Consider the following 14,399-nt stretch of genomic DNA (forward strand, 5'->3'; position numbering starts at 1 on the left):
TTGGGCTGAGTCCTCTTGGAACTTCCTTGGGTTTCTTACACCAACATTAAAGACTGAAGTAATCTCCCACCGCAGCCCCCGCCTCAAACTACTGCTCCTATTGTTCCAGCATCATTTCTACACCCTGGGGTGGTTGTTCACATTCCTGGCTCACTCATCTATCTTCCTTCCTCCCCAAAGCTATTCCCCTGACATTCAGGCACTCCTTCCCCCTCATGCTTAGATGTGTGTCCCCAGTCCCTCTGGATATCCCTGCCAAATGTATCTTGCTAAACCCCCCTTTTAAATTGGGACACATCCCTCTAGTGGATATCTGGATGCTGCCCTGTGTCTAGGGATCAAGCCCAACTCTTCCACTTGGGTAACTTACGGTGCTGCTTCCTGTGGTCATCTCAGTTCCCACAGTTCCTAACCCTTCTTCCCACTGCACAGCTCCTCCTCATCCCACCTCTGAAAGACCACATCCAACCTCAGACACCAGGACTACAGCCAAAAATGGAAAAAAACCTTAGTATTGAATCCAAGATGTGATCAATTATAAGCTGCACCATCACTTTATGTGCCACTAAGAGCACAGTCCATTAACAGTGATGCACCCTTGTAAAATAAATCTGATTTCTGAGATGTTACGGCACGGGGAAAGTGCTGGAACTAAGCCTTCCTGGCTCCTGAATACTCCAAGAAACAGGGTAGTGTGGGAAGCTGAGTAACAGCCCTCAAAAGATGGTCACGTCCTAATCCCTGGAATTTGTGAGTGTCGCTTTATATGGCAAAAAGAACGCTGCAGATGTGGTAAAATGGAGGATCTTCGCTGGTGGAGGACTATCCGTAAGGCCCTAAATGCCATCTCCAGTATCCTTAAAAACGGAGGAAGTCCAGCCTGGGCAACACAGTGAGACTCCATCTCTACAAAAAATTTTTAAAATTAGCTAATTAGCTGGGTGTGGTGGTGCAGGCCTGTAGTCCCAGATACTCGAGAGGCTGAAGTGGAAGGGTTGCTTGAGTCCAGGAGGTCGAGACTGCAGGGAGCTATGACCACACAACCAGACTCCAGCCTAGGTGCAAACAGCTCACTGCAGCCTCAATCCTTGTCTAACGAAAAGAAAGAAAACAGGGAGGAACAGAGATTTGACAAAACAGAAAGCAGAATGGCCCCATGAGGATGAAAGCAGCTGCCAGCTCTGAAGGGAGAAGGGCCTGCAGCCATGGAATGTGGCTGAGAAGCAAGAAAAGCAGGAAAAGCTTCTCCCCAGGAGCCTCCAGAGTGCACACCCTGCCCATCCCTCAGTTTTAGCCCAGAGGAACTGATTTCCAACTGCTGGCCTCCAGAACCCTTAAAAGATAAGAGTGTTGTCTGAAGCCACCAAGTTGATGGCACTTTGTCACAGGCGCCCTAATGTACCAACCATGTCATCCTTTCCCTCCTGCTCCAGTACTGACGTTGACATCTACGGAGCATTTCTTTTAAAACTTTGCTTCACACACAGCACCATTTGTGATTAAGTAAAATCAATTCTTTCTACTAGTTACTGGATAAATTCCAAGATCTTTATATGTGTGAAAAAATAAGTAGGAAGAGTATTGTTACTTTGTATTGGATTATATTTGGAGTTTCGGTTTCAAAATTCTAGCACTCAGATATTAACGTAGACGGCGTTAACAAATTTTAGGTACGCACATACTAGCCATTTAAAGATTTGTAGCACAAATGAAATAAATTAATGATCTCAGTAGGCAATTCACTTCTAATTGTGTATAAATATCAACACCAGCTTTATATAACATTTTACAAATTGGGTACAAAGTATAAACCAAAAACAAAATTCTAAGCTCCCAACTCTCTGAACAGCTCCTCCTCTCTGCCAGGGGCATTCCAAAGTTAACCTGTAAAACTACTTCAGGCCACGATGAGGGGGCGGGGCGTCGGACACACCTCATTACCATGACACAGACTTAAGACTGACAGAACTGACAGAAGAACTGACAGACTCTTTAAGTCTGACAGGAAACATTAACCATCTATTCTCTCTGAAGCCTGCTACCTGGAGGCTTCATCTGTACAATAAAACCTTGGTCTCCACAAGGTAATCCAGACATTCCTTTCTATTGATTCCAGGTCTCTAGACAGTAACTTAACCAATTGCCAATCAGAAAAATCTTTGAGTCCAGCTATGATCTGGAGCGCTCCCCACACCAACCTGCTTCCAGGTGTCCCACCTTGCTGAACGAATGTACCCGCTTCCAGCTGTCCCACCTTTCTGAACCAATGTACCTGCTTCCAGGTGTCCCACCTTTCTGAACCAATGTACCCACTTCCAGGTGTCCAACCTTTCTGAACCAATGTACAGCTTACATGTATTGATTGATGTCTTATGTATCCCTAAAACTTACAGGTCAACCCCCTTGGGCAAATGTCTTGAGACTATGTCACCAGCATCCTTTAAACCTGGCAAAATAAAATACTAAATTAATTGAGACTTGTCTCAAATACTTTTGGTTTACAGATTAAACTAAATGCTTCAACAAATATGTAACAAAGTTTCATAAGAAAATGGAAGGTGAAAGTATCATTCAGATTAATAATTTTAGCAATTTGATACTGGTTCTCGAAATGTGAGCAGCATAATCAAAAACTAGCATATAATAGGTACTCCAGTATAATATTTATGGCATGAAGTTAGATAATGTTCTCCCAAATCACTGGATTTATTTTCTACAGATCTACCTTACTCTGGGAAACTTAAAACATATCAATCCCTCGGACAGGAAACAACTCCACATATAATACACATTAAAATTAAACTATTACAACTGACCCCGAAATAGGATGTGCACTTTCAAATCCCCACTTTTTAGTCACTAACCAGCACTTATTCACAAAAGGAAGTTAATGAATATTAGAATAATTAAATGTTATATGTACAAAATGTAAAGTTAACTATCATTATCTATGGCATCAGGGTGACTCCTGGAAGTGGAGTCAAGAAAGATTAGCCATGTTCTTGGAACAATATCTGTTTTAAGGAAGATACAGAGCAAATCAAGGCAAGGAAGAGGAGTGACACTGTAGGCTCCTTGGATATTATTTTAGGGATATACAGAGAGGAAGAGAGAGAAAGTGAAATTTTACGGCATACATACTTGCAAGTGTTAATAACAACAAAGCATTATGGTAGATAAATTCTTAGCAACAGCGTAAACAAACCACCGTGGAACAGAAACAAAGAAAAACCCCAGGGCTCATCTGTTCCATTTCAGCAGAGGTGGGGGAGGGAGGTGGCAAAGGCCACACCAGGACTTGCCTGCAAGCGGAGCACTGGTCACAGCTGGGCATCTCTGGGCCTGTGACTCAGACGGCTGACCCGAGGACATGCCTCCCTGCCCGCCCATGTCCAGTGTGTTCACTGGCCTCTCCCCATTCCAGCCTCACAACCACAGCACAGAGTCAGGCTCAACCCCCATCAAACCAAAGAGGAAACAAGGTTCTAAGAGTTGGACCTGACTCACCCAAGGGCAGGGAGTTAGGAAGGGGTGGGTCTCAGGGCGCAACCCACACCCACCAGAGCCAGAGCCTGAGCTGTGGGCTCTGCGAGACAGTGGGAGCCTCAAAGCTAACCAGAGGCCGGTGGCCACACCTCAGCACACCCCACAGAAGGGCAGCCCCACTCGCACGGGCACTGGCCACATGACTGGTCATGTCCAGACAAGGACACACCAATTCAACAAATCATCACGGGAACCTCAAAGTAGCCATCGCTCAATTGTGCTACACGAAACCACGGCAGTTAAAAATACTTGTAACTGTTAGCAAACTTTAATATACCAACACAGCATAGGGGAAGAAAAGCAATCTGAAGCTGTGACTCATTATGGAGGGAATGCTTTCTTCCAAAGGTTATTCAGACAAAAAGAGATAGGGATAAATCTTCTGTCTTTTAACATCATACCATGCAAAAACAAACACTGCCTTCCATGGCCAGACTTTTGCTTACAAAATTATCATGTCAGTCTAATGAGTTCAAAAATAATTCATATATCCTAGACACAGATCTAATAAATAGCTCAAGTAAATACGTTTTCATAACTTAAAAAGAGCAGAAAATTAAATATCTCAAATTCTATTTTTAACTCTTCTCATTATATCATATCTCACAATCTAGTTTTTCAAATGTCTATCAGACATCATTTAAATAAAGTCTGGTAGTTCCATAAGACAGATGATACTGCAATAGTCAAAGTCATATTTCTGAAGAATAACATAATATCCATAATATAGCATTTAAGAAAGGAGGATACTATACACACCCATATATCCAAACATATCATTAAAACATTAACAAAATCCACAGAAATGTTGCCAATGTAACGTTATCACTAGTTAGTAGAATTGCAGGTAACTTTTTTCTTCTTTATTCTTCTCCAAAGCTTATTCTTCAATGAGCATACTTTCTTCTTTAAATCAGAAAAAATGTTTTTGAAACCTGTCTAGCCATAACATAAGAAATGAAGAAAAATACAACTACACGTTCATTAAATATAGAAAGATAAAGGGGGACTTCACCGTGTAACTGAACAAATTAAAAAAAAGAAACTCAGTTTCAATGACAATTTTACAAGTAATAAAGAAAGCATAATGAAAACCATCATATTAGTATTTCCACATCTGCTGTTGGTGTGGTTATCACTAATTCCAGCACGCAATCACCAAGCACAAAACTGAAGCTGTTATCCGAAAGGACACTGCTGCTGCAATACACAGGTGCACGTGGGATGTGCTTCTTACTTTGTATTGATACTTTCATCTAGACACTGCCGTAATCCATTAAACCCCATTCAATTTATACTTTACTACCAACTACCATTATGGATGGTTTGGTATTATGGATGATCTTTTAAATATATTTTTTCTTGGATTTTAAAAAAGTGAACATGTATTATTTTTACTAAAAGAATGGGGGAGAGTCTAGAGAGATATTAACAAATGGATAAAACATTTCAATTACAAGGAATAAGTTCAAGAGATCTATTGTACAACACTGTAACTATAGTTAGAACAATATAATATATTCTTGAAAAAGTCACTAAGAGTAGATTTTCTAGTGTTCCACCACAAAAAATGGTAAGCCCGTGACATAATGCATTTGTTAATTAGCCTGATTTAGCACATTCTACAATGTATACATATTTCAAAACATGTTGAACACAATAAAAATAATACTTTTATCAGATAAAAAAATAACAATAGCCAGGTGCAGTGGCTCACGCCTGTATTCCCTCCCAGATCTTTGGGAAGTAGAGGCAGGAGGATCGCTTGAGCCCAGGAGTTCAAGACCAGCCTGGGTAACACGGAGAAACCTCCCTTCTACAAAAAATTTTAAAAATTAGTGAGACGTGGTGGCGCATGCCTGTAGCCCAAGCTACTGGGGAGGCTGAGGCGGGAGGGGTGACTGAGCCCAGTAGGTTGAGGCTGCAGCGAGCCATGATTGTGCCACTGCACTCCAGTCTGGGCAACAGAGCAAAACCTTGTGTCAAAAAATACATAAATAAAAATAATTGAAAAAAACCCACCAATTCATACTATGACTAATGCTAGGATTAAACAGATTTGTTGTGTTATTGCCGGCTAGTAAATTTCTGAGTTTAAGGCCTTGTCTTACACATATTTTGTGTCACTAGCACCTAACACAGTACCTAGAACATAGCAAATGCCTAATAAATGTCCATAAATTCATCAAGACTCATTTTTAATCCTTACATATAAATTGGACTAGTTTCTTAAAATGTGATCCAGGAAAAAATTCACAAAAATAAATAGTTTGCTTTAACAAACATTATAGAACTTTAAAAACAGTTAAGAAAAATAAATGAAGAAAAAAAATCAGTGACAGGGAGAAAGACTCTGGAAAAACCGCCATAAATAAAACATGCTTTATGGAAAAAATGATCCCATGCAAAAGACAACTACTAACACATTCACCATCTGTGTAAGAACTATGCCCCACCCAATTTCAAAAGAACAGGAGGTGACTCAGTGTTCAAGGAACAATAAGATCATTGAGAGTAAAAGAAGATCGCCTATTTGAAGAAAAGTGCGATGGGTACTCCCGGCTATTACAGTAGTACAGGGCCCAACAATCCAGCAATAATTTTGGCTGTGAGTTTTCTGGTAGCTACAGCAAGAATAGAAGTATACTGCATTACACAGTAGCTTTCCTTTTCTGATTTCACAAGCTTAGATCTGAACACATCACTACTTTCACCCCCATCATGTCCAAACTCTGTCTTAAAAGCACGACAGTAATCCCAGCCACGTCCCTGCATCCTGTAAATCAGAACTGCCCTGAGGGCCTGGGCCAGCCATCCAGAAGGAGCACTTCTACTCCTCCCAGGTCATGGGGACCTGGGCTGGGGTCTAGTGGGACCACTTCCTTTCCTCACTGCTGGGCCCAGAGTAAATCCCAAGCTGAGTGCAGCCTTCTACCAGGTGGAGGAGTTACAACCCTATCAGAACTTCCATGCATTTCCCTCCAGATGAGACGGCCCAGAAATCTGCCTTTGCAACTGTCCTCCACACGGCTGCTCGTGCTGTTGCCACTGAACATAAGGCCATGCCCTTCAATAAGAATAGAATCTCTTCCCTAACATGTCCGTAAATTTATAACACACCCCCTTACTTACCATCAAGCCCTCCCTGCTCCTTTCTTCTGAACCACCGTGACACTGGAGCCATCACCACAGCCCGCCTCCCAGGTGCTTGTTCTAACTACTCTGAGCAGAGTGTAAATATGAAGACAGGATGATTTCTTACACTTGTGTTGGCACAATCATCTGCATATAGTGGGTCCTTACATCTCTAAATGAAGAAATAAAATTCCTCTGAGACAGAATCATCATGAAAACTAAAAAAGATAATCACTTGCCAAACCATAACAAAATGCAAGAGACGACAAAAGACCACAATGTATTCTACAATACATGATAAAATTATGTTCTGATAGAATGTACCCAGTATGAAACAAACCAATCCATAAGCTAAACTACTCAAACATGTGATGATTATATACTGATACCTTGAATCACAGTTAAGACTTTGGAATAACTCACGGAAAAACAGATTTCGGTTTTTTATATTTTTGAAGCATGATTTCTATTGCTATGCAATTAAAATTAATATTTGTTTAAGCCAATATAGTATAGCATCCGTGTTTAAGGGACTATTAGAGGCCCGAGGTGGTGGCTCACACCTGTAATCAGAGCACTTCAGAAGTGCTGAGATGGGAGGATCACTTGAGCCCAGGAGTTTGAGACCAGCCTGGGCAACATAGCAAGACCTCGGCTCTACTACAAGTATAAAAAATGTTCAAATATATAAAATTAAAAAATAAATAAAAATAAAGTAATATTAGAGCTGGGTACAATGATTCACACCTGTAGTCCCAGCCACTCAGGAGGCTGAGGCAGGAGGATCCCTCAAGCCTAGGAGTTCGAGGCCAGCCTGGGGTAACACAGTGAGACTCCAGCTCAAAAAATAAATAAAGTACTATTAGGTTTAAGTTAAAAATATTTACCTAGTTTTTAAAATTCATATACCTAACCCTTTCATTAACTATCCTTTAAAATGTAAATACCCCCAAACTTAAGTTAGAACAAAATTCCTTAAAAACTTTTACAGTTTTAGCTAGAATTCCGTAAGCAAAGGTGTACCTCACTTTGCACTATAACTGACCACCTTTTCATCCATTATTAAAAGAAATTCAGGCCAGGCATGGTGGCTCACGCCTGTAATCCTAGCACTTTGGGAGGCTGAGGCAGGCGGATTGCCTGAGCTCAGGAGTTCAAGACCAGCCTGGGCAACATGGTGAAACCCTGTCTCCACTATAATACAAAAGAAATTAGCTGGATGTGGCGGTGTGCGCCTGTAGTCCCAGATACTTGGGAGGCTGAGGCAGGAGAATTGCTTGAACCAGCGAGGCGGAGGTTGCAGTGACCCGAGATGGTGCCACTGTGCCCCAGCCTGGGCGACAGAGCGAGACTCTGTCTCAAAAAAAAAAGAAAAAAAAAAAGACATTGGATTTTTTTTTTTTTAGAGACGGACTGTGGCTCTGTCACCCAGGCTGGAGTGCAGTGGTGCGATCTCGTCTCACTGCAAGCTCCGCCTCCCAGTTTCATGCCATTCTCCTGCCTCAGCCTCCCGAGTAGCTGGGACTACAGGCGCACACCGCCACGCCCGGCTAATTTTTTGTATTTTTAGTAGAGACGGGGTCTCACCGTATTAGCCAGGATGGTCTCAATCTCCTGACCTCGTGATCCACCTGCCTTGGCCTCCCAAAGAGCAGAGATTACAGGTGTGAGCCACCGTGCCCAGCCCTGATGTCTATATTTTTTAACAGTGCTATTGAGATATAATTCACATACTCGTCAATGCACTCATTTAAAGTAAACAGTTTGATGGTTTTTAGTATATTCAGAATGTCTACTTCAAGGTTAAAGGCTGTGACCAATGTGGAAACCATGAAAGCCTACAGAAACGATCATGGGTTCATTAGGTCTAACAATCACACTATTCCATAACTGATCTTCACAGGATGGAAGTTTACATTTATGAATACGTACTTATAAAATATATTATGTTTTAAGTGTATATATCCATATAAACTATTTATATTTCAGTCCTAGCTCTATACCCTCCCATCCTTAAATGTAGAATGATAATAATATTAATCTTAAGTAGAAATTTTACTAAATCCACAACATACAGGCTGATGGATTGCATATATCCTAAATTTAAATCTATTTTTTAGCTTAAACTAAAAACCTGATATTTACTGCTTTATTTTTAGCCATCTTGGGGCATTAATGTTCTAACTGAAGGAGGTTCTCAGACCACAGAACTGAAGCAACAACGGTCACATCCTTTCCCTTCTGTGTCTCAGCCGCAGTGTGGGTGTGAACAAGAAACCCAAGCAGCATCCTCATCCTATCTGCAGCTACGATGAGGACTCCAACACTTCCTCAACCACATGACCACTCGGATTCAGGTGCTAAAGAAGCACTTGTTTAAAATAGCTAAATTGTGGCTCCTGAATTAGCTATGCCAACTATTTTCAGTTACAAGTCTTCACAATATTTTATTAAAGTATTAAGTCAATGATTAACACTGAGAATAAAAAAATATTTGCCCTTTCTTTACATGAGATCACAGTGCATTATTTTCTTCTATTCATTTGGTTCTTAGACTATACATACCATATTTTTGCTAGAGTTAAATTTTCCTGAACTTCCCAGAAGGGCAATGGGAAGAAAGCTCTTCCCAGAGAAAGTTTGTATACAAAAGTACAGAACAACACAACCAAGGAAGCTACTATGCTTTAATTCTCAATAATCCAAGTATGAGGGTAATAAAAGACCAACTGTCAGAACAGTTAAGTAGTATTATCCGTGACAGTATTATCCATAGCAGCCATACAATCAGCATTTACTGGCAATAGTAAAAGCAGGATAGAGTCAGACTTTATCCTATGAAGAGATAATATTTTCAAATAAATAAAAACAGTAATGAAAAATTGCCCTTATTCATCTCTATAAAAACCCTTCAAGAATCTTCCTCACAGCCCTGAGCATGGTGGCATGCAACTGTAATCCCAGCTACTTGGGAGACTCACGTAGGTGGTTCGCTTGAGCCCAAGAGTTGAGCCCAAGAGTTCAAGCCTGGGGAACACAGCGAGAACCGCCTCTCTTTAAAAAACAAAAAAGGCTGGGCGCGGTGGTTCATGCCTGTAATCCCAGCACTTTGGGAGGCCAAGGCTGGTGGATCACCTGAGGTCAGGAGTTTGAGACCAGCCTGGCCAACATGGTGAAACCCTGTCTCTACTAAAAACACAAAAATTAGCCAGACGTGGTGACGGGCACCTGTACTCCCAGCTACTTGGGAGGCTGAGGCAGGAGAGTCGCTTAAACCCGGGAGGCAGAGGTTGCGGTGAGCCGAGACCATGCCACTGCCCTTCATCCTGGGCAACAGAGTGAGACTCCGTCTCAAAAATAAATAAATAAATGAAATAATAAATAAATAAATCTTCTCTTCTTCACCCAGAGTAGTCTAATGGTCCAGGGCCCATTAACACAGGGTAGACACTTAAACAACAAAAAGCCCTGTCCTCAATTCATCCAGCCTGCCAGGCCTTTCCCCTAAGCAGTTGGAACATAACTGTTCATGGGAAAAGAAGTGAAGAATAACAACACTGTTTATATTAAAGCTGTAGGACCAAACTTACAGAATTATCACAGTTAAGTGAGAGCCATCTGTCACATCCTAATAGCCTCAATCAGGAACAGTACATATAGTTTCTCAAAGTATTAATACTCTTATCTCATTTCCATATCCAGCTTCAGTTTTTACTCAGTAAGAAGAAAAGCTGTCAGTGAATATATACAAAGGTGAGGTGAGGAAATTATTATCTCCTTAATTCATGTTTTCCTATGTTTCCACTCTGCCATGAATTCACGGTCGTCAACGACACACTATGAAAACAAGTACAGCCTTTGGGATGTACAGATACATCTTGTTCAAGGCAAAATACCAGTCCAAAGTTCAGAAACCCCAAGCATCAATGTATGTATGGTAAAAATCAAGGTACTAGTAACATTGGCCAGGCATGGTGGCTCACACCTGTAATCCCCACACTTTAGGAAGTCTAAGTGGGAGGATGCCTCGAGGCCAAAAGTTTGAGACCAGCCTGGACAACGCGGTAAGAACTCACCTCTAGGAAAAAAAAAAAAAAACAAAAACAAACCCAAAGTGCAAGTAATACTGAAATCTTAACTTTTCTTATTCATAGTTTCTTCTAGTATTGATGTGCTTTGACCACCCCCACCACCCCTGCCGCGTAGCAGAATTTCAGGCACACTTCGAGACCATGCAACCTGCTGGTTTTATTATGAAAATAAAGTATATTACACTTTTAATAAATATCACAAAATAGATACATAATTTAAAAGATATTTTTAAAATCTCTCTAAAACTGTCAACATAATCACTGTCAAGTTTCATGTGAATCCTTCAAGAAGCGTCTTAAGCAACCTAGGCACACTGAAGTTTACACATGTGGGATTATGAGCTCAAGTACAAATTTGGAATAAACAAGTAAAACATTCTGGAGAAAATATAAATTCATGAGGTGAACACCACAGTTCATCAGTTTAAGTCACACAGATTAAAAACTCGAAAAGAATCTTTGGCTAAATTACTTTTGTATTTTTTTTAAAAAAAAGAATTTCAGGCTGGGCGCAGTGGCTCACACCTGTAATCCCAGCACTTTAGGAGGCTGAGGCGGGTGGATCACGAGGTCAAGAGATCGAGACCATCCTGGCCAACATGGTGAAACCCAGTCTCTACTAAAAATACAAAAATTAACTGGGTGTGGTGGTGTGCGCCTGTAGTCCCAGCTATTCAGGAGGGTGAGGCAGGAGAATGGCTTGAACCCGGGAGGCGGAGGTTGCAGTGAGTTGAGATGGCGCCACTGCACTTCAGCCTGGCAACAGAGCGAGATTCCGTCTCAAAAAAAAAAAAAAAAAAAATTTCAGTTCTTCAATAGGGCAGCAATTTCATCTGTACAGTCTGTGTGGCCGGGCGCGGTGGCTCACGCCTGTAATCCCTGCACTTTGGGAGGCCAAGGCGGGCGGAACACAAGGTCAGGAGTTTGAGACCAGCCTGGCCAACATGCTGAAACCCTGTTTCTACTAAAAATACAAAAATTAGCTGGGCGTGATGGCGCACGCCTGTAATCCCAGCTACTCGGGAGGCTGAGGCAGGAGAATCGTTTGAACCTTGGAGGCGGAGGTTGTAGTGAGCCGAGATCACGCCATTGCACTCCAGCCTGGGCAACAGGGAGAGGCTCTGTCTCAAAAAAAAAAAAAAGAAAAAAAAAAAGAAAATCTGTGTTTCACAAAGATTTTTAACAAGCAAATTTGATATTAGCCAATAACCAAGTATCTATGAAAGTCAGCATCATCACTTCCTGCAACTTTCAGCATTGATAACATTGCTGTTTTGGTAATGGATGCTAATGGACTCTGTTTTTAGCTACTTTTTAGTATTATGCATCTTAGTGTAATATAGATACAAAACGTCACTTTAAAGTCCTTTTCCATTTCCAAAGTGCACCTCTTCTGTTCTTAGTTTTTCCCACCTCGGTTCCTCTTAACTTCCTTTTTCTACACACCCCTCGGTTTTTCCCGCCACTAGCTAAAAGCTGCACCATGCCAGTTACCTTGGTTCTCCAAATATGACTCCCTCATGTTCACCACGCATCGGCACAACTGTACATTCCCAAGCTCCTTACATTATATTCTTACTCCAGTTGCAATATGACGTCACAAAGTAGCATCTACTACCTTCTTCTTGTCTTGGGCACGCCTCCTTTCTAATTCTTGTTTGCCATCTGTGTTATGCCTTACTTCTCAGGTGTCTCATGACTGGAAACAGGGACTTTTCTCCTCTAAAAGAAAATGACCCTTCCGAAACCCACTGCTGGTCACCTTCACCCCAAAGTTTATATTAAGCCTAATGGAAGAATCATTAAAATCCTTTCTTGCAGTGTGAAACTGTGACGCCAAGTCATGGCTAAGAAAGAATTAGGGAATGACAAGAAAAAGATTTGAAGCCAACTCTTCGTGTCTATAGTCCATAAATATATGAGGTAGAGAACTGCCGGGTTAAAAATAAAATAATACCATGACTCTTGTTATTGCTGCAACTCTTCCAAAACTTCCTGCCACACACACACACATTCACACTGGATTCAGGTCGATCCCATATAAAAATGCTCAGTCTCACAATTATACTTGCAAAAAACTGAAACAATCTTTCAATTATCTAATATCTCCACATCTTTCGAGAGACACTCACTGCCCTTGAAATGCGTCAGAAACAACCAAGACACGAGTGCGTCTTCTCCCGGTAGAAGAAAAAGTTAACTTCTCCCCCACCAGCTGTCATTACGTTTTTTTTTTTAAAACAGAAGGAAAAGCTGAAGCCACCCGGAGCATTTCCAGGCCGGCAGGGCGTTGGGAATGAGCACGAGAATCGCGCTGGGCGCTCTGAGAGCAGAACCGGCCGCTCAGGCCCCTAAGGAGACCCCGCGGGCGGCACCAGGAGGAAGCGCGCGCTCCGGGCAGGACCGCGGCCGAAGAGGGGGCACCAAGCCCGGTACCTGCCGCTGGCGCTCGGGGTCTGCAGGCCGGGGGAGGGAAGTGGGCTTTGTGAAGAGGGGTCTCCGAGAAAGCCGCGCGGGACGGCGAGGGGAGGCTTCACGAGGGCAGACGCGCCCCGGACCCAGAGCCTGGGCGGGCGGGGAAGCGGAGAAGGGGACGCCCGACTTGGACGGAGGGAGGGCACGGAGCACTCAGGACTAGGGCGGGAGCGGCGAGCAGCGGGCGGCGGCCCCAGGCGGACAGGTTCGCAGGGAGTGGGCCGGAGGCCGGGGCGGGGCTGGGGTCTGCACTCGCCCTAGGAGGCAGGTCGCCAGCAGGCTGGGAGTCGGGGCCGGGGGGCGGGGCGGGGTCTGCACTCACCCAGGCGGCAGGTCGCGGGGAGGGGAGTGCCTGCCTGGACGAGGGGAGATCGGGACTGGTGGTCAGGGGTCGGGACGGGCAGGGGTCTGCACTCACCCAGGCGGGCAGGTCGCAGGCGCGCACCCCCAGGCGCACGACGCGCTCCTCGTCTTCCAGCAGCGCCAGCGCGCGGCACAGGCGCAGGGCCTTGAGGCCGCGGCTGCGGCGACACCAGGCGAGCAGCGCGAGCGCGAGGAGAACCCAGCTGAAGCTGAGCCCCAGGTAGCCCAGCGCGTACACGGGCAGCAGCAGCGCGAAGCTCCGCGCCAGCTGCGCCAGCAGCCCGGGCAGCTCCACGCTCAGCACGCCCCCGGGGTTCTCAGGCGCCGCGCGGCCCCCAGCCCCGCCGGCGCCCGCCTCCGGGCCCTCGCCCCGGGCGCCGCTCATCGCCCCGCCGTGCCGCGCTGCCGTCCCGGCCGAGGCGGGCTGGGTGCTCGCGCTGATCACGGGCGGCTCAGCCCCGCGCCAGCGCCCCTCTGAGGGGACGCGGCTCCGCCGCACGCCCGCCTCCGCCCGGGACGGTGGCGTCATCACGCGGGGCGGGAGCGGCGTGGGCCTGGGGCTGGCACGTCACCGGGAGCGGGCGGGGTGGATACTGACGTCATCGCGCGGGGCGGGCCGTGGGCCGGGTCGGAGACTACTGGAGTGGGCCGGGCAGGCGCACGACGTCATCACGCGAGCGTTGTGTCTCGGCTGGCGGGAGCCGGGGACGGGAAAGGAGAGTGCTCGTTGCGTGGGCTGGGCGTGCCTGCGTCCCCCCGAGCCCCACAGGGCACCCTCCCCACGTGCCT

General features: G+C 44.6%; 1 protein-coding gene across 11 annotated transcripts in view; it reads right to left on the reverse strand.

The window, feature by feature from the left end:
- Positions 1–14,123, reverse strand: part of ESYT2 (extended synaptotagmin 2) — a 102,405-nt gene extending 88,282 nt beyond the window's left edge. For 3 of the 11 annotated variants that reach the window (XM_016958522.4, XM_054655438.2, XM_016958519.4), the window contains exon 1: positions 13,666–14,121. In XM_016958522.4, the coding sequence (XP_016814011.3) occupies positions 13,666–13,995 (330 nt within the window). In that variant the 5' untranslated portion in view covers positions 13,996–14,121. Of the gene's footprint in view, positions 1–6,678; positions 6,854–12,266; positions 12,386–13,665 lie in introns of those variants that run through there. The other 8 variants (XR_010159093.1, XM_016958521.4, XM_063815907.1 and 5 more) reach the window with 5 other exon arrangements.
- Between the last annotated feature and the right edge of the window lie 276 nt (positions 14,124–14,399).

The sequence above is a fragment of the Pan troglodytes genome, chromosome 6 (assembly GCF_028858775.2).
Source record: "Pan troglodytes isolate AG18354 chromosome 6, NHGRI_mPanTro3-v2.0_pri, whole genome shotgun sequence".
Classification (NCBI taxonomy): Eukaryota; Metazoa; Chordata; class Mammalia; order Primates; family Hominidae; genus Pan; species Pan troglodytes.